The sequence below is a fragment of the Thalia democratica genome, chromosome 8 (genome assembly GCF_965202585.1).
Source record: "Thalia democratica chromosome 8, ktThaDemo2.hap1.1, whole genome shotgun sequence".
NCBI lineage: Eukaryota > Metazoa > Chordata > Thaliacea > Salpida > Salpidae > Thalia > Thalia democratica.
Genome location: NC_139172.1, coordinates 30,212,301 through 30,232,756, shown reverse-complemented (window position 1 = coordinate 30,232,756; position 20,456 = coordinate 30,212,301). Strand labels below are relative to the sequence as shown.

Sequence of the window (20,456 nt, the reverse complement as noted above, 5' to 3'; positions counted from 1 at the left end):
TATTGATTGTTTTTTAAACTTGTAACCTGCTATAGTTGACTTTTAAAATGATGTGTATAATAATTAAGTTTTAAAACTCATTAACAACAGTTTGTACCAAAAAATATTGTGCTACTACAAAAATACAACTTTATTAAAAAAAAAATATACTTGTATATTTGTTTCAAAAATTTAAAAGTAATAATTTTCTATGGAGTATAAATAAAATAAATGTAAATACTATTCAGTTAGCTATCTAAAAAACTTGAATACTTGAAAATTTTAGTTTACTACTGAGTAAAAGCAAATTGAAAAAAAAAATCATAATTAAATAACTTTGTTTTGAACAATACTTGAGTATTGAAAGTTTACCTTCAAAAATGTGTAATAACTACTTAAGCGGATTATGTAAATAAAAAAAATGACAAGCGAAGACGAAGACGCAAATAAAGAAATTGAAAAGTTTGTAAGTTGGTACATTTCAAATACTAATGCTAAAGTCAAACCAAATCTTGAAGGTGAGATGTTTAAAAATTTCTATGAAAATAGATTGATATTGCTAATACATATATATTACGGTATAAAATAAATGTTTTTTGTTAGAAAGATGCTAATAAGCATTTTATTTTTGTAGTTTTTGCTGCAAAATATGTTTAAAATGCTTAGGAGCTACTAAAAAAACTTGATAATTAAAAATTAATGTTTTTACCTGTTTATTGGTCATCTTGATGTATATGCGTTGAGAAACACTAGTTTAGGGCTGACTAAAAATATAAAGTTTCTACAAGTTTTACATAATCAAAAGTAGCTAACTTTTGGTTTTGCAAAGTAATTGTTCAAATCAATTTTTCTTAAAGCTTTCAAAAACAGTTGTCACTGGAAAGAAAGTTGTGTACACATTGTTTTCTTAAGTATATAATTAATTCTTTAAAAAATAATTCAATTGAAACTAGTTGTTTTTTTTTAAAGTTTTAAATAATTTTAAAAACCTTACCAAGAACTACTGAATAAAATACTAGATAAATTATGTACTTGTTAAAAAAATATTGTGAACTATTTATTTGTAAAGTGAAAGTTTTGAAAACGTTGGTTAAAAATTTTAAAAAATAAAAATATTAATTAGTAGAGTTTAACATTTTTTACTGCTTTTTTTATGGTACTATAAGTGTTTTTAATTGTTATTTGTTTTCATTTTCGTTCAGCCCCAAATTTTTACTAAAAGTAAGCTTGTTTTTTGCAGATTTTTAGACTTCATATTAAAACGAAAATGTTTTAACGAAAATGTAAGCTTTTTAAAATAATAATATTTGTTAAATCTTTAAAGTACTTAATAAAAACTTGTATTGTGTTTTTTATGATTTTTTTTAACTTCTTCAATTTTAAACATAGTTGATAGCAATGAAGTCATATAAAAATATTAAGTACATGTTTACAAAATATAAACTTAATAAAAATAGACAATTTGATGTATAAGAATAACTGATCTTTATTTGAAAGTAAATATCTTTAAAAAAAAAAACAGTTAACTTGGAATTTTTTGAACTTTGTCTGTTTTATAAGTATAATTAACACTTTTTAATATATTAACATACATTTTATTCTGTGAAAAATATTTTATAGCGTACCATTTTAGTATTAATTTAAAAGCTTATGCTAAATTTTGTAAAAAAAAAATTTGGATTCTATAGCTTTAAGTATGTACAATTTAAACTTGTTAAAACAAAAATTAAACCATGTTTGTGTTACAGGTGCAATAAAGAATTCAATGATTTATGAGCAAGTTAAGAAATATTTTGAAAACTCACATTCATATTTGAGTCCTGATTGTATTAAAACAATTCTTCAAGTGATGTCCGAGAACATTGATGAGCTTTAACTCGCAAGTTTGTTTTTAAGCTCAATCCTTTGATAATTTAAGTTTTTTATAATCTTTATAAACAGTTTATATTGTAGATATTTTAATTTACAAATATTCTATACATACTTCTTGTCAAAAAGCTACAAGACCTTATATATAAAACAGTATATATATATTTTTTTCTGAATCTTAATTAGCTCACACGTTTTAAATAGTAGACTCAATTTTACTTTATTAAAGGTGAAGATGGAAAAAGAACTGAACAAACAGATGAAGAAGCTGAAAAAACTACAGGTGCAATAAAGAATACATTGATTTATAAAATAGTTTAGAAACATTTTGAAAATTCACAACAATATTTAAGTCCTGATCGTATAAAAACAATTCCTCAAGTAATACTTAAGATCATTGATAAGTTTGAATTTGTTTGGTTTTAAGCTAAATCATTTAACAAATTTTGTTTTCTTTTGTTTCAGTGTCGCCACTTTACCTGGAAACCTGGAAAAACCTGGAATTTGACAATTTAGGCTAAAATAATCTGGAAAAACCTGGAATTTTAGAAATTTTGAAAAAAACCTGGAAAAACTTGGATATTTTAATAACTTTAACATTTTCAGTTATAAAATTTTGATTTGACACAAAAAATCTATCATATAAATAAGATCTTTTGTCATCAAAAAAAATTTTTTTTATTAAAAAACACATTTAAAGTAACTTTACAGTATCTTTTCAATGCTTTTATTCTATTTAACACAATTTCTTTAATAGAAATTAACTTAAAACTAAAAATAGACCCAAAAATGTGTACTTTTTAAAACCTGGAAGAAATTTGGAAAACCTGGAAGAAAATTTGAAAAAATGAAAGGCAACCCTGTTTGTTTACGCTTTCAACACGATACACTTTGTATTTGAGATCTAAGTAAAAATACTACATATTATCAATACAATTCGCTTTTGAAAAACTAAAAAACTTACCTCTGAAGGTATAGTATAACTTTTTGAATAGTAACTACATAACTAACTTTACAAAGTTAACTTTATTTTACTAAAAATAAAGGTGAAAAGGAAAAAAATAATTTTTTTATTGAACAAATAAACGATGAAGCTGGTATTCATGATGGAAGGGCAAATTGAGACTGACAACTATGAGTTAGTTATTGTATTTTTAATTTTTTGCTTTATTACTAGATTTTAGCTTTCTGTGATAATATCAGTAGTTATAAATTGGTAAAATTGTTTTTTTAAATCTATATAAAAGCTTAAAGCATAAACTACTAGTATGCTTTTGAGTTTTTTTTCTAAAAAGTTTCTGATACCTATGGAGTAAAGTTTATCATCGTCAGTTTTCTCTAAAGTTTTAAATTACAAAAATCTGTTATTAATTTCATTTTCCTTAAGCTAGAGATTTTAAAACAATAGAAAGCATTGTCTATACATATTAAATTTATTCTAGTGTTAAAGTCTTTGAAATAATAAGTTAAAAATTTTTGAATAAAACAAACAAAAAAAGTTTTTTTTTAATGAAATCTGATTATTATTAATATAATAAATATATACTAAAAAATTGTCTCAAGAATTAGTAAAAATACTTAATGAAAATTAAAAAAAAAAATAAGGTTCTGGTGAATTTGTCATTTTTTCTATTTATTTAGTGCTTTTTATAAGGAATCTATTAAACTCACTGACTTTGATTTTTTTCATCTCAAAAGTTATTATTTTTTTTTAAGTTAAAAGTGTACAACAGGTATTATAACACTACATTTAAGATCAAAAAATAAAATTAAAATAAATTTGTCATTTACTATTAATCTTTTGTTTTAAATCCCCCTTTTTGTGATAAATTAAAGTTTTTTAGGTTACTATTTTGTTATTGTTTTGTTATATGATTTATTAAAAATCTTAAATATTATATTAGATATCAAAACATTAATACAGGGCTGCCACAAGGTCAGGAAATTAGGAAAAGTTAGGAAAAATTAAAAAAAATGACAAAAGTCAGGAAAAATGGGGGTTTTTGAAAAAAAGTCAGGAAAAGTCAGGAAATTTGACAAAGTTAAAATAAAAGTTTAGATATTTACAGCTTAAATTTACAAAAATCCTTATTTTCCAAAGCCTTCAAATGGTAAAAATCAATTAAAAATTTTTAATTCAGATTAAGATTGCAAAATTTTCCTTTAAATTTATAAAATTACTTAATTTTCAATGCCTTGATCTGGTATAAATTTATAAAATGTTCTTTATAAAACTTCAAAGTTTTTCTATTAATATATTGAACAACTACCCTACTTGAACAGGCAGTTTTTGTATGCTTTTTTGTGTTGATGATCTGTTGTAAGGACATTTTCATAGGTATATACACAAAAGTTTATCTTGCAGAAATTTAAAATCAAAGTATTTTTTGTTTAAGTAAACAATAAACTTCTTTATAATTAAGCACTAAGTTTAGTATTTTATGTAACAAGTTTATGTGTATATTATGTTTTTTTTTTAAGTTGTTTAAACTTGAAATGATATGTTATAAGATAGGTACATTCCATGACAAGTTAACTTATGTTTTTAAAATAAATAAAAGTAGATTTATTTGTTACTAATTTTATACTAAATGATAAGAGGAAATATTTTATATAATAAATATATAGTTAAATATTTTATGTATTTTTTTATAGTTACTTAAGTATATTGTTATCTAATTTATTTTCAATTTAAAGATTTTATATTAAATAGTTTAGGTAGTATTTTAAACTAAGTGAACAGTTTATATAAGTATTACATGTTTTAGATATTTTTTTTTATAAGATATGCATATATATTACCTTCTAGGTTATTTTACAATTTTTATGCTAAGTCTGACTATATTTTCCTGATAGAGCTGTTTATTGAAAATATATCAATCATACACAGATGGTTAAAGTGATGTAATGGAAGTTAGATGATTGAATTCAGCCAAAAAAAACTTTTTTATAACCAATTTAAAAATAAGATTGAAAGCTTTAAATAGTTTCAAGTGTTTGATTATGTATTTTAAAATAAGTTTAAATTAAAAGTTTGATTTAGAAAAGGTAGGTAAATTTCAGAAAAAAGTCTGGAAAAGTCAGGAAATTTTTCTCAGCTTGATCAGTGGCAACCCTGTTCATTGACCTGTTAACATGGCCTTAATATTGTAGAAAAGTCATTACTAACTTTAAAAAATAACTGTTTTATTATGAAAAAGTAGGTTACTAAATTAGTTGATAATGCACTTTCTTCAAATACTTTCATACCTAAAATGCTTTAAGTTTTTAGTTCTAATGGAAAGTTCTGTATTAAAAAAAGGAACTATAGTAGAAAAGACTAAAAATGTTTGTTCATGAGTACTTTTGCATTTGCATAAGTTTCAAAATTTTCGAAATTTTTTTTTCTTAATGTTAAATTAGAATGACAGTTAAAGTGTTTGAAATTGATTCTAATTTTTTAAATTAAGTTGTTTGTTAATTTAGAAAAGTTATATATTTTTATATTTCCAGTTCTCTAAGTTATGATAAATTAAATGAGAAGTTTGGTTCGAATGTGATTGAGCCTTTACAAGAATATGAAATGAATAAATCAAGAAGGGGTCGTTTTTTCATCATTTGCGCCGTTAGTTTTACTTAAACAATTGTTTTTGTTTAATACAAGAAAGATACAAGTTCTAGCTTAACAATTTATTTGTACTTCTAAGTTTATTATTATTATTATTGTAATTATTTTTATTGTTGTTTTTGTTTTAGTGGTTCATTGTGATCAGAACCTACAAACTAAAATTTAAAAAGATACTATAAAAACATATAATGCATTTAGTTAAAAATTAAAATAAACTTTAAGGTCAACAGTTAAAAAAGTTTGATAATGTACTGTTAGTAAACACTTTTTGTGATCTGATGTTTAGAAATTATTTAAACTAGTTTACTAAGCTTTTATATAGTCAATATTCAATAAAGCTTTTTTAGTCTTTGATCAAGGGACTAAACCAAACACCTTTTGAATGTCAGTATACACCAGTGGCGTAGGGTGGTGTTTTTGGTCAGGGGTGTGCAAATTTTTTCTCAAAAAATTCCCTAACTTAGGACTTTTGTAATTAGCTATAAAAAGATCTTTTTATAAGTATGTAGTTTAATTGAAATAAATTTATTAAGTAAAATAAATTCGAAGTAACTGTTTTAAAAACTACTTATATATTACAAAATTAAACAATTAAAAAAAGGTATAAATTTAATTCGATTTACTTTTACTTGCACAAATGTATACTTACTAAACAAAAATTGTTTTTACTACTTACAGTATCTTTAAAAATGAATATATATTCAATAAAACGAAAGTATCAGTCTTATTTACGAAAAAAATATCAATATCTTTAATATACAATACAACAGTGATAACAACACCTCATTGCACATTATATATTACACACAATTATTTTTTAATAAAAGAAAGTGAAATGTTATAAATAGAATAGATTGCTCGCTTATTTTATGTAAGTTAGGTATTAATGCTAGAAAATTAAATCTGAAATATAACAAAGTTAAAGCAAGGTGAATTAGCTTGTTGCTTTTTTTTAAGTTTTATTATTTGTTTTTGTTGATAATAAACAATAAATAAAACCCTTTATGACTCAACCAACAATAAAGTTATATTTATAAAACTTATTTAGTATAACTGACTCACAATTTTTTAAAATAAAAAATATATAAATTAAACTACAAATAAATAGTCAACTAAGTATAACAATAAATACTTCTAAACATTTTTCTCTATGCAATTTCGAGATAATATTCAATATCTATTTTATATCAATAAATAAGAATTGTATTAATTTCATAATAACTTATACTTTTAGTATGCAGCAGCTTTTAATGTACTATCTTTATCTTTTAAATAAAAATGTTAAATATTCAGTATTAAAATTGAAAGTTTTAAATTTTTTGTAGAAGAAATATAATGTGCTAGTTTTTTTGTTTTAATTTATACATTTTAGCTATATTACAATATAAAACTGTAAGAATAAGTCTTAACAAATGAAGAAAATCTGAAATATTAACAAAGTTAAAAATAAAAATTTTATACCACTTGAAATGCAGTCTTGAGTAATAGCAGTATCTGGTGTTGGTCTGCTATTTTTCAATTCAAGCTTTTCAACTTCGGATAATTTTCTTATCTGAAATTTTTTTAGATTTGCAGCGTTCCATACAATACTACTTTGCATAATTTTTTTAGTAATAATCTGAAAATTAATCAAAACAAATTTTTACTTTTATTTTTAAATACTATAAAACACATTTTACAAAATAAAACAAAAAACAATTAACTTTGAAGATATCAGGGTTGCCTTGCCACTCCTTAAGTCAAAATAACTGTCCTGAGTTAGTTTAAAAATGTCATGTGTCATCATAAGCATTTTGAATTCCTTTATAGATTTTTTTCTTTTTAAACTAATAGAAACTAGGCTCTTTAACAAATTTGGTTGGACAACAACATAAAATGCAACTAAGTTAACTAGATGTCATATATACTCTATAAAAAAACTCATGAAAGCTTTTAAAAACACTAAAACTACCCTGAGTTAAAAAAAAACAAATATATCCCAAGTCAGCCTGAGCTTAAAAAAACTTAAAATGTTCTGAGTCATCCTGATCGCTACTGAGTCATACTAAAGTTTTTAAAAACTTCATAAAATCCTAAGTGGAAAGATTTTACTAAATGTTTCTGATACAAAACGAAATGTTTAAAAGACAAATTTTAAAAGGTCAACTTTTACAAAGTTTTTAAAAATTCGCAAGAAATATAACTATTACCTTATCTTAAAATCAGTTTTTTTAAGATCTTTAGGGAATAGCATTTTTTAAATGTTACAAACAGTTGGTAGAAAGAAGTTTTTTTAAATACCATTTAAAATTTAATATATAACTAAATAAATTTAAATTTAATCAATTATGTCTTATAGATTAAAAATTGATTGTAAAGTATCTGTTTTTACAAGTTGCTTTAAATTTATTCATGATGTGACTGAATATGTTTTAAAATAACTTGCTACAAAAATTGATTAATTTTTAAACTCTATGGCTGGTAGAATAACAAACTTTGATTTGTTTGTTATCTTACTAAAAAAAAGAAACTACTTTTACTAAAAATTTCAAGTTTACTGAATTTTAAACAATACTTTTTGTATAGTGAGATTTACACTGTAATCACAGTATGTACTGTTTGTTTATTATTTGTTTTATTTTATTATTTTGTTTTTTGTTATTTATTTTAAAAATTATGTTATTAATATTTTTTATTCTTATTATGAATTTATTTTTACTTTATTAGCAGTTATTTATTGCTATTTTTACTACAATTTGTTTATTCTTGAATCATTATCACTATAAAACATGTTTAGCTTCATGTTTTGTTAACAAAATGTTAGCATTTGTCCTTGTAGAAAAATTTCTCATAAGTGTTATACTACTGCGATGCACTAATTAGTTGCGTTCTTTTCAAGTCTAAATTCTTATGAAGTTTATAAAGTTATAAAATTTTTCCTTATGGAGTTTTTCATCAACATCAGTGCAAACTTGTGCTTACGCACCGAATCAGTTTATTGGGTAATTTCTTTAACTTGTCACTAATTAGTATTCAAAATTTTGTTTAACTTTATAAATACTAGATAAACATAGTTGAAAAAAGGTGAATTAAGCAGGGAAAATAAACAATAAAGGAAAAAGATAATACATTTTTTTTTACTTATTTTCTTCTTTTGGGTGGCACGCATGCACCAGTGTCCCTCCCCACGCTACGCCCCTGGTATACACTGCTTTGGTAAATTTATTGTTATGGTAAGTGATTAGCCAAAATTGTAGTCAGAACAACAGCTAAATACTCAAGCTGTATAATTTTGTATTATTAAATGGCTTTTGAAAAAGCTTTCTTAGTTGTAATTGTAATTGACAATATGTACTTATTAATGATTTTCTTTTTACGCTTATATAGTTTTTGATCTTTAAATATTTTTGATAATATTCTAATTTGAAAATTGTAAAAGCTGATAGGTTTTCTAGACTTATAACAGACTTCAAGTTAGTTATCAAAATATATTTTTTCTTTTTCGTACTTACATAAGTTTTCTAATATAATTAAAATATAATAAAAACATCAAATAAATAATTGAATTCTATAATTGGCATTAACAGGTAATCTAATTAGATGCAGGCAATCAATTATTAACATTTTGCTTTATTTTACACATGAATAGTTTTTTGTAACGTTTATATGCCATAACATGCTAATGTCGCTGATAGTTGAAGCCTGAAGAGACTGGCACTTTGTTATCTGTCCTTACAGCTGTTGTCTAATAAAACTGATGTTTGTACTTAAGTAAATTGAGCAATCTAAAGTTGTAATCTGCTAATATACCATTAAAACTAACTTCAAATTTTCAATAACTTTTTCATGCAGGAAAGAAATGGGTACAAAAAAGACATTGAATATTTTAAGTTTATTGCGAAAATCCTCGGATTTTCAGACGAAGACATTATTGTTTTTGATGATAAAGAAAGGGACTTTGTTTTGAAAGCCTTCAAGGAATGTTAGTCTTAACAAAATACTATTTTAAGTTTTAAATAAGATTAGACTAGGTATGTGGGCATTGAACTTATAAAAATTTACAGTTCAGGACTGCGGCTTTTTGAGGAAAAGAAAGTTTTTCAATTGTATTTATCCGGACGTTATTTTCATTAAAAAAAGGATCTTTAGATTGTTTAAAACGTTTATCAGGGTTGCCAAAAAACCTGAAATTTGACAATTAAGGTTAATAAACCTAGAATTTTTAACAATTTTAACATGTTAAGTAGTAAAATTTCGATTTGACACAAAAAGTCTATCGTATAAATAGTAATTTTTTTGTCATCATCAAAACTTTTTTTTATTATAAAACACATCTAAAGTAGCTTTACAGTATCTTTTCAATGTTTTTATACTATTTAACACAGTTTCTTACCTTATACTTACCTTTAAACTAAAAATAGACCCAAAAATGTGTACTTTTAAAAACCTGGAGGAAATTTTGAAAACCTGGAAAAAATTTGCCAAAAACATGTGACAACCACGATTTATAAATACAAGCAAAAAATAAAAATGTATATGTTTGAAGTGTGTTAATATAACTACGTCTAGAATATTTTATCTACCAAAAATTTGATATGGGCAACTAAATTTTAGTCAAAAATGACTGTAAAAAAGAGGTTAACGTATATATTAAGAAAAACCCAAGAATAGCAGTACATTCTGTTCAGACAAACGAAAAGGTAGTTTACCTACTTTACTAATAAAACAGAAATTAATAAAAACATTAAATAAATGTCATATTCAAAAACCAAAAAAAAGAAGGAAACTTTTTTAATTGCTTTGATGCTGTTTTATGTAAACTCTTTATAATTTATGGTGTTAAAGTCAAAAAAAAAAACATTGAACTGCCGCTAAAGTAGATATTTCTTGAGTACATACTGCCTTTTGAGTACACACCTTTTTATCTAAAAAAGTTGTGATGAAAATGCTATTTTTACTTTGATATTAAAAAAATACCTGAAAGTTGTAAAACAAAAGTATTATACTTTAAAATGAAGTTTTTGTCTTGAATTCAAATAAAACAACAACTAAGTGGTCAAAAAAAGTGAAGAAATTAGTACTATATATTTTTAAAATTTAAAACAAACATATTACAGTTTATTACAGTATATTTCATCCTAAAGAAACCAAACTATTTTACCTTTTATTTAAGTTAAGTCTTTTCTTTGTTTTTTTAACCAAGGCAACCAGTTAAAAAGCAAAAGTATTCTATAACCCTAAATTAGCCTTTTGGTATAAACACAAATTTCTAAAAGCATAATCAGCGTTTACTATAATTCTTACCTATTCAAAATTAATAATTATTACCAATTAAACTTTATAGGTACAATGAGCTACAAGATAGATAAAAAATATATAATTTGACATAAATAAATAATACAGTCACTCATTTTGAGTAATTTCTCCATTTTTTTTCTTCTTTTTGGAATTTTTTTTGTTATACTTATCTGTAAACTTTATTGGTTTTCACAATACTTATCTCAGGTTTATGTAGGTAAATAAACATCAAAAGTTCTTAGATACGCATTTTTTCGCCGTGTTCAAATTGCGTAATCAAGCGATGAGTTACTGTACTTAACAAATGTTTTTATAGACGAAAAAGAAGGAGACCCCGACGACGATTGCGTGATTGTTGCATGTTCGACTCACGGGGCAAAATATGACAAGCTGATGTTGAAAAATGAAAAATTTCTTCTCATCAGTGAATTGGTTGAACACCTCGGTAATTTCACCGGCCCTAAAATATTCTTTATTCAGGTATGATATGAAAATTATTTTTTTTTTGTTTACTGTTATATGGTGATTATTTTGAATTTGATAATTAAAAAATTTTTAAATATTCTTTAAAAAATTTTAATAATGTATTTATATTTATTTTAGCTTTATTATTTTTGTAGTTAAGTTGGTATAGATAAATGTAAACTGTTAAAGTCAAGAATTTTTAAGAAAAATTTGAGCTACCTTGATGATTTAGCTGGTTGTTATATATGTTTTATACGTCTGTCAAGTTTTAATAATTACAAATACTATGTTAAAGGCCATAGGGGTAGTAAATATTTTTCATGGTCTTACAATTTAAACTCGTAATTTTGTTTTCTGGTTTTGGACATTCAATTTTAAGTTTTAATTTTTTTTAAATTATTCTGGAATGTCTTAAAAAAAATAACAAGTAAAATTTTCTGAAATATTAAAATATTTAGCTCAAAAATTTGAAAATTAAGTAGATATTTAATGTGTTTTTTAAACTTAAAGAAAATTTAAGATGAAAATATTTCGATTTGTATCGAAAACTTTATAAAAAAATGAATTTATATCAAAAATTAAATAAAGTTTTTATTTTTCATTTTAACTGACTTAAAAAGGAAAAAAAGTATAGAGTTAGTTTTTATGAAACTTTAGCCTTAACAGTTTGCTGTGTGATAATTTTAAGTAATTTCCTGAAGTCAGTGGTATAAAGGTAAAAATAAACCATCTTCTAATTTTGCTGGTCCTAAAGTTAAATTATTCAAGTATAAAATTAACCTAATTTATTTATTTAAGTGTGTCCAACTCATTTTTTGTTTTTAATATTCCTGAGGTTTATTTAAGAAATGATATTCAAGGTAGGCATTTTCAATCTTGTTTTAATATCCCGAATTATTTTTAAAAAAGGTCAGTTATAACAGTATTTGTAAGTTTTTGTTTATTTACACAGTTTGTAACATAATGCACTCTAACAGAATTTTTCAACATACTTACGTATTTTTATTTTTATTTAAAGAATAACTACTTAACACTTATAGTAACCATTCAATGTCATTCCATCTACATTTTTGTGTTCTCAAGAATATTTTTTTCTTAAACTTTTCACCGGTGCATATTATTGAGTAGCTTTTGAGTAATCTGTAATTAATAAAACACTAATTGAGTGAGTGAAATAAAAGTTAATTTTTGTAAACTGAATGTTTTAAAATGTGATCTATCATTTGGATAGCAATAACTTAATCAATTAAAATAGAAAGAGTATATAGTATTCATGTTTTAAATGAGCGAAAATTGGATAACTGATATTTAGTAAAACATTTTCTTAAGGCATGTAGAGGAAAATATGCTGAGAGAAAGGCAAGTTTTTTCACCAGCAATGAAGTGTTTAGGAAACACACAGGTTCAGAATGTACGACTTCCACTAACCTCAACGACTTACTGTTGGCGTTTTCAACTATTCCTGGTTAGATTTGAAGTATCAAAGAAACTCATATATAAGTGTTTGATTTTGTGTTATACTATTTTTTTAATATAAGTAAAGTTGTGCATAGCTTGTAATTTCCAAATAATCCTAATAAGACTTAATTAAACACCAGGCAGGCATTAAAAATTACGAAAATTTAAAAAAGGTGTTTTTTAGCACTCATCATTTAAGTTTGATAAACGTTTAATGAAAAAAAGTACCAATCAGAGACTTAGCTAGCTCAAAAAAGATACAAGTATGCAAAAAAAAACACACACCTGGGTTAAGGCTTGATGACGTCATAAGTAGTAGGTACGGAGCATTTTATTATATTGTATGTAAAAGTATGCAGCTACGTTAAAGCTTCAAAAGTAAATGAAATGTTGAATTGTAGGTGACATAACGGTTTATGTTGCTTTACACTCCCTATGACTGCTTTCGCGTCGCCACGTATACACACCAATTAAAATTTTCTATTTTTTAAGTACAAAATACTCTTACTTTTATGTAAGGGCATAGGGGAGGTAGAAGCTTTTTTTATGAAAACTAACATTGATTCATGTATTAAATCTTAAAGTAAAAATTATACATCGGTTTTTATAGAATACAAAAAAAAATTGATATATGGTCATTTTTGTAAAAAGTTTCCGATAAAAACGTATGGACTGCAATTTTCTCGGAAATTTAAAACTTTAGTAAAAATCTTAAAATCTTTCTTCTCTTTTATTTTTCAAACTATTGATCTAAATTTTTTAGGAAACTTTCCTTGCATTACACGAAAAAATTATATCGTAAAACATAAATACTTTATGACAAGAAAAAGAAGGAAAATCAATACTTTTTTTAGGAAAACTATGTTTTTACTAAATAATTTGAAATTCTTGCAATCGAATTGTTTATTATTAAGTTAAAATTTAACTGGGAAAGGTTGCTTAAAAACTGTTCTATAAAATATATTTTTAATTAAATAGTCTTTTTTACCTCTCTTACTTCGCCCAACCCTCTGAATTTTTCCGCTTATACCTCAATTTTTTTTAAGATTTAGTAAAAAGTAACTCTTAGCTAAGTTGATGATCTTACAGATAAGATTATTATGTAAAAAATGCCCTAACCCCTATCCCTTTAAAATACATTAACTGTTAAAATCTCTTTAAAAAAGAGTCAAAGCTGTTTTTTCTATATCAAGTTTATTTAAAGTACTATAAATAATTTAAAACTACGTTTTTTATCACATAAAGAATAATAAACAGAAAAGTATATGGAAGTTATTTTTAAATGTATCTATTTTTTCAATAAGAAAAAAAATATTAATAAACTAAAGTAAATTTTTTTCACACTAAAATTTACAACTACTTTAATATTATAGTAGCATAGTTCAACTCAAATATATCAAGTATATAAGTCAAAAAATTACAAAAAATTTGATACAAAAATCTTAGTTATATTCTAATTTGATAGTTGTGTAGTAATTGTGTTGTGTTTTTAAATAAATTTAAAGTTTTATACATTTTGATAGTTTTAAAACTAAAATAGTTTAAATTTTTCAAAAACTTTAAAACTTTTTTTTTTTTTTTAGTTGTTTATCATAACATTGTTACACATAAAAAAGCTAAGCTAATTTTATCGAGAAATTAAAACCTAAAGTTTTAGTTTGATGAGTATAGTTTGTTATTTACAATGACGCTTTTTATTTGTTTAAGGAAGTAATATCTGTTTACATAAACGTAAGATATTAATTTTGTGATGTACACAATGTTCATAATAAAGATCTTTTTGTACAGCTTGGTTGGCTGCAGTTGTAAGTTTTTGGAAATATTTTCATTCATAACATTATGCAAATTTATGCAAATGAGGTAAATTGATAATACAGCAGAATGTTAAAAACATTTATATCCTTATCCTTAACCTAACTTACCAAACTTTTCAATCTACACCCTTATCCCTAATCCACATTACCCTAACATGAAAAAAATAAACCAAAAAAAAAGTTTTAAAGTTTTTTAAAAATTTAAACTACTTAGTTTTAAAACTATCAAAATGTGTAAAAATTTAAATTATTTAAATTTAAATTATTGCTTAAAACTTAAAATAAAAATAAGTTAAATATTAGCCCATCAGAAGCGACCTTAGAACTGCAGCCGCCTTGATAGTTGCATCTTCAAAAATAAAACACTTTATAGCCGCAAATACATCGTTAACTCACTGACTAGTTTGAATAAAATAATAATGTTATTGTAATATATATATTATGATGATAATCACCAGTAGTTGACATTAATATTTCTTGATATTTATAATATGTTTTTTAAAGTTAAAAAAAATATTCTGCAAACTGTACTTATAGTCTTACCAATTATAATAAGTTTACTGTTTTATTTAAATAAACATTAATAATTTTATCTAGATTTTGACAGGGCTGCCACATACTCATGGAACTCAGGATATTTTCAAATTCTAGAAAATCTCAGGATAATACTTTGACTTTTATTTTAACTCAGGATGACTTTGGGAATTTATGATTTTTTATGAAATTCTCAGCATAGATTTAAGATTTTTTTTAAATTTCAGGATATGTATTTAGATCTAGAATGAATTTCGGTTAACCCAATTTCAATATTTTATTATTTTATTTGTTCAAAAATATGACTTTTATTGATTTAGAAATGCTTATTTAATTTTTTTTAGTCTTGTGGCTAGATCTTAACTGTACTAAGAAATAACATTGTAGTTTTTGTTCTAAGTTTGAAATTAGTATTTATCATAATTTGACTTTATCATGCAAATGAGTACTTTATGTGATAATATTAAAAATAGTCAATTAAAATGTCAAAAAACAAACTACATATTTTCTACTACATATAAAATTAACTAACATGGTTACATAAAATTATCCACAATTTTTGTTTTAAATCTTAATTAATTTTATTTTTTCTACGTTGAACAGTCAAAAACAGTATTTTCTATAAGTTTAGTTAATATCTAATGCAGCAGCATATACATACAACCTTCCTTTCAATTTTTTAGAATAAAAATGAACATGAGATATTGTAGTTAGCGCCAAAAGTGAAAAAAGTTTTTTAATAATTTGAAAAAGACTAAGATGACTAAAGGCAGTTTTTTGACACAAAGAGTAGCAACCTTGCAAACTATGAATTTAATAAACTGATGTTTAGCAGTAGCCAACATTACCACTTACAGAAATTGTTTAAAGTTATAAACCTGTGTCAAGTTTAAAATAACTTTTTAATGCAATTAGATGTTAGTGAACAAAAAAAAAGAACATAAACTATTTTGTTTAAAAAGTGCAAATTCTGTTAATAAAAAAATTATCATGAAATATAGTTATTTTTTATTTTCAATGATAATAAAGTAACGGTTATTATTATGTGCGTATTAAATGTATTTCAACTGATTAATAGTAAGATAAAAGTTATTAATTGCATTATAAAAGACTTTTTTGATAGATATTTTAAAAGAAGTTTACAGATTTGGAAATCTTTGTATACATTTAAAAGGGTATAAAAGGTGAAATACATGTAATTAATTTTGTTTAGCCTTTTTTGTTCTACTAAATACTACCAGTATGATATATATAAGCATTAAGCATATTTGCAATAGCTAGCAGTTTGATCTCATAATTTTACTTTGTTTTTTTTTTCCTTACTATCTTTGTTTTTTATAATTTTAATACTTAGTTGAAACATAATAGAAAAAATATTGGAATATTATTTTTTAATTCTAAAGCCGTTTTTATTTTTACAGATCATTACTCGTTCAGAGATAAGTATCAAGGTTCGTGTTTTGTAGAGACTCTCAGAGATGAAATAGAAAAGTATGTAATAAACCATGAAGGTATTAATATTCTGGAGGTAAAGTATGTTCTAATAATTAAAGTTCATTTATTTTTTATTGAAACAACAGTATTTGTGTGTAAATATTTGATACTAGTTGTTTAAAACCAAACAATTACAGTTGTAGTCCTTAAGGGCCTGGATTAGGAACTAACTTTAATTGGAGGAAGTTCTCTATTTTGTGCTAAACGCTTTGAGCGTTTAGCTCTTAAGGCTTTTACTGAATTTACCTTACTCATTAGGTTTAACTTATAAATTAATAAATATGTTATTAGCTTAATATATACAATTTTTTTAATTGAAGTTAGTTTATTGAAACAGTGATATTAATGTAACAACTAGAAAGTAGAAGTGATAAAGCAGCAAATATATCAGTAGAATAAAACTGCGAAAATAAACACAACAAGTAAAAACAAAATTCTACAAATAAAAATGTTGTTAAAGTGTCTGAATGTCTAAATCTTAAATACAACAATAGGTCTTACTAATAGTACAGAGTCTTAATATATGTTGTGCTTGATGCACAACGATGGCTAAACTGAGCACAATACAATACAACCATGCAAATAATCATAAAGATCTTATAAAATGAAAATCATAAAAAAGTTCTTAAATTCAATTAGTGTCTTAAATTTGATGTGCCTTCTGCACGGTCTTATGGATAAACTGAGCGTAAAAACAAACATTGTTAAAGTTTTTTTATATGGTTTAATAAACAATCGTCTAACGCCCCCTTGCGGTTATCTAAAAAACAACAAAAATACATTTTGTTACATAGTTGCTAACTGAAAATAAAAGGAGACAAATATACAAAACTTAAAATTTAAAAATATGTAGTAACTTATATAAAATGCATAAAATTAAATAAAATAGTAAACATAAATTCTATTTTTTTTCTGAAAAATTCTATTTATTATAAGCACTAAAAAAACGGTAGACTTTCAACTATCAAGATCAAAATACAAAAATGCTTTTTGACGAACCAAATTTTTTAGCTTTACAGTAACCTCTCGCGTGACGTTACGCACTCTCGTTTAGTTACGCATTTTAGAATTCTAACAAACTCAAAAAATAAAAGTTATATATTTTTTTTAATATTGCACAAATTAGGTTTATTGTATATTTTGATTTTAAAGTATGTTTTTAAATGCTAACTCACCTCTCTATATCTTTAGACTTTGTAAACTTATGTTCCTTGACCAATTGATAAACATTTGGTTATACCTCAGTGTATCAGAAATCTTGTTAGCAATAAGAGATTAAATTAAAATTCTGAAAGAAATATGACTGTGTCAAATAATTAAAGTATAATGAGAGTTTAAAACTCTAACAAATAATACAGCACTCTTGGCCTATATATAAATAAACATCAAAAAAAAATCTAATGAAACTTCCTAGCAAAAAGTAGCAGTGATACTTAATAAATATAGAGCTTACACTTAACACAAATCTAAATTGTTTTTTAGTAAATATATCACTAATTTCGTTTGACGCTTTTTTTTAGTCTAAATTCTTCTTCTGTAACACTTGCTTTGCACAATTTATTCTTCTGTTGAAAATTTTTTGCACGTTGCCTTTAATTCTTTATAATGCTCACCAGCTCCAGTTACAGCTTTGGAAGAACACAACTGCGCGTTAAAATTATACAAGTTAAAAACATAATTATATTTTAAAATTAAACTAATGTTTAATTGAACTAAAAAAAAATAGTGCGTACAAGTTCTAAAGCTTATATATTTAATCTATTCAGCATGATTTTTTTTAAGGTGATTGTTTTTAAGTTGTTTGACTTTAAGTTGCAACCCTGATATGATTACATTTTATTTTTTTTATAGATGCGAAATAAAACTCTTAATGTTTTAAAAATACAAATGATTTATATTAGTTTGATTGCTCAAATAAACTGCCACACCAAAGTCCAACAACTTAAAAACAATCACCTTAAAAAAAATTCCATGTTGAATAAATTAATATATAAGCTTTAGAACTTGTATGCACTATTTTATCTTAGTTCATTCAAACATCATTTTAATTCTAAAATAAAATTAAATATTTAACTCTTATGATCTTTTATTCATACAATACTCTAGTTCAACCGAATAAGAACACTGATGTCATACAAAGCGTACTTCAAATATGCTATATTTTAATGTATATTAACGTACAAATTATGTGGTCATTCAATAGTTCAATCAAACATCAATTCTATTCTCAGCTGCTTACCGAAACAATTTCGGCACTCGCAAAAAGGGAGGTTTCAGCCGAAATTAACAAAAAAGTGGAACGCGAGCTCAAGCAGATGGCTTGCTTCAGGAGCTCTCTGACCAAACAGCTGGTGTTCAGGAAGAAGGTGCAAGATGCCGGAGGGGAGTCAAGTGATTTGAGTAAAGCGAAGTCAAGTGAGGTGAGTGAAGCCAAGTTTGCGTCTTGCCAGCCCGAATGTAGCACTGATGATGATGAAGATACGTGTGTCACAAGTGAAAATTGAACTGTGTAAAAAGTAAGTGTTTTACTTTTTCTAATCTTCATCGTTTGTTACAAGCGAAAGATATACTAAAAAATTAAAAAAAAAAAACTAAAAGTGAGTTTAAAATTTTTGACTAAAATTTTTTTTTGACTTTTTAATCTTTTCTTCTCTAATCTAGAACAAGTTATGTAGTAAATAACTTTTTGTAACTAAATTAAAATTTTGATTGTTTAACAGTATAGTGAAAGGAAGTTTCTGATACTTTAGTGAGTATCTACTTAAACTAAAAATAGGCTATACTGATTGTAGTATAAATTTTTTTTTTTTAAAGTATAGATAAATTTTAGGCATATATAGTAAGTATTAAAGGAATTTCATTTGTAGATATTTTGTTAAAGTTTAATATTTACAGAACAAAATAAAAAGTTTTAATACAATTTTTACAAACTATATTTTTTAATAGTTTAATTTTAAATCTTTTCAAAAAGTTTTTTTAGTAAAAAATCTGTTCTGAAACAATTTCTAACTTTTTTAGCTTCTAGATAGTTTTATCAATTAAAGTTTTTGAATAGTTGTAAAACAACAAAAAAAAAACACTTACAAATTTTTTTTGTGAAGTTTAAAATTAGTATAATAAATTAGGTTTTCCATGATCTTTTTGCCATAACACTTTAAATATTGCATTTTACCAATCAAAATATTTTCAGAAACGATCTTAACCTCAAAGTGCATCACAAATCAATTCCATTTGAATTAAAATAATCATTTATTTCATTAACTATAACATTCAATCAAGTGCTTTTGTATACGTATTTTTAATCATTTCACCCAATTATGCATAATAATTAGTTCTTTTTGCTGTAATCATTGTTAGTATCTTTTTTTATTGCTTTAACTTTTTATTGAGATTTTGTAACTGTCTAAATGCCAAAGAAAACAAAATTTTGGAGAAAACATTTGAGTTATGATATTTTTGCTGTCTTCAACTACGTCATTTATTAGAAAAAAATTAATTATTGTTCTCATAAATGAACTTGAAATGTGTATTTTTATTACTTTTTTAATGTTTTTTTTTTCATACTTATTAACTTCTTAACCTCGCTTGAAAACAAATATTTGAAAAAGCTGAAGCTGTATTGTTGTTTTGAAGTTGTTAGTTTTTTAATCAAAAATCGAATAAATTTTAACTTTTGACATTGAATTACATATAAGTTTATTGTTTAGCATTGGGCTTCTAAACATAACTAAAATTTTTTGAGAGTTAGCTTATACATAATAAATAATAATAAATTTAGTACCAGCTCGAAATTTTTTGCAGATTTAGGATTGTGAGTTGAAATAGTGCTAGGTATAAAAATATATGCGCATTGAATAACTATTAAAAAATTCCTTGCACATTAAGTAAATAAGTTTCTATTTGAAAAATACTTTTGTTTTGTATTTGTACTTTTTAACTAACAACTATTAGAAATTAAG

The 20,456-nt window shown here is 24.0% G+C and overlaps 1 protein-coding gene and 1 long non-coding RNA gene across 2 annotated transcripts; both read left to right on the top strand.

The window, feature by feature from the left end:
• Positions 1–377: 377 nt before the first annotated feature.
• On the top strand, positions 378–2,942 carry LOC145843364 (uncharacterized). Its single transcript, XR_014370230.1, has 4 exons — positions 378–497; positions 1,728–1,862; positions 2,078–2,131; positions 2,895–2,942. It is a non-coding gene; the product is annotated as an uncharacterized LOC145843364 (long non-coding RNA).
• LOC145843130 (caspase-1-like) lies at positions 2,084–19,848 on the top strand. Its single transcript, XM_082950591.1, has 7 exons — positions 2,084–2,131; positions 9,287–9,416; positions 11,049–11,212; positions 12,527–12,662; positions 16,425–16,531; positions 18,729–19,013; positions 19,688–19,848. Exons 1-6 carry the CDS (start codon positions 2,084–2,086, stop codon positions 18,999–19,001), a joined length of 858 nt encoding a protein of 285 aa, XP_082806717.1. The 3' UTR covers positions 19,002–19,013; positions 19,688–19,848.
• Positions 19,849–20,456: the final 608 nt, after the last annotated feature.

Coding starts and splice junctions, on each gene's coding strand:
- LOC145843130 (XM_082950591.1), top strand. CDS start 2,084: ATGGAAAAAGAACTGAACAAACAGATGAAGAAGCTGAAAAAACTACAG. Junction 9,417..11,048: donor TTTGAAAGCCTTCAAGGAAT/GTTAGTCTTAAC, acceptor ATGTTTTTATAG/ACGAAAAAGAAGGAGACCCC. Junction 11,213..12,526: donor CTAAAATATTCTTTATTCAG/GTATGATATGAA, acceptor CATTTTCTTAAG/GCATGTAGAGGAAAATATGC.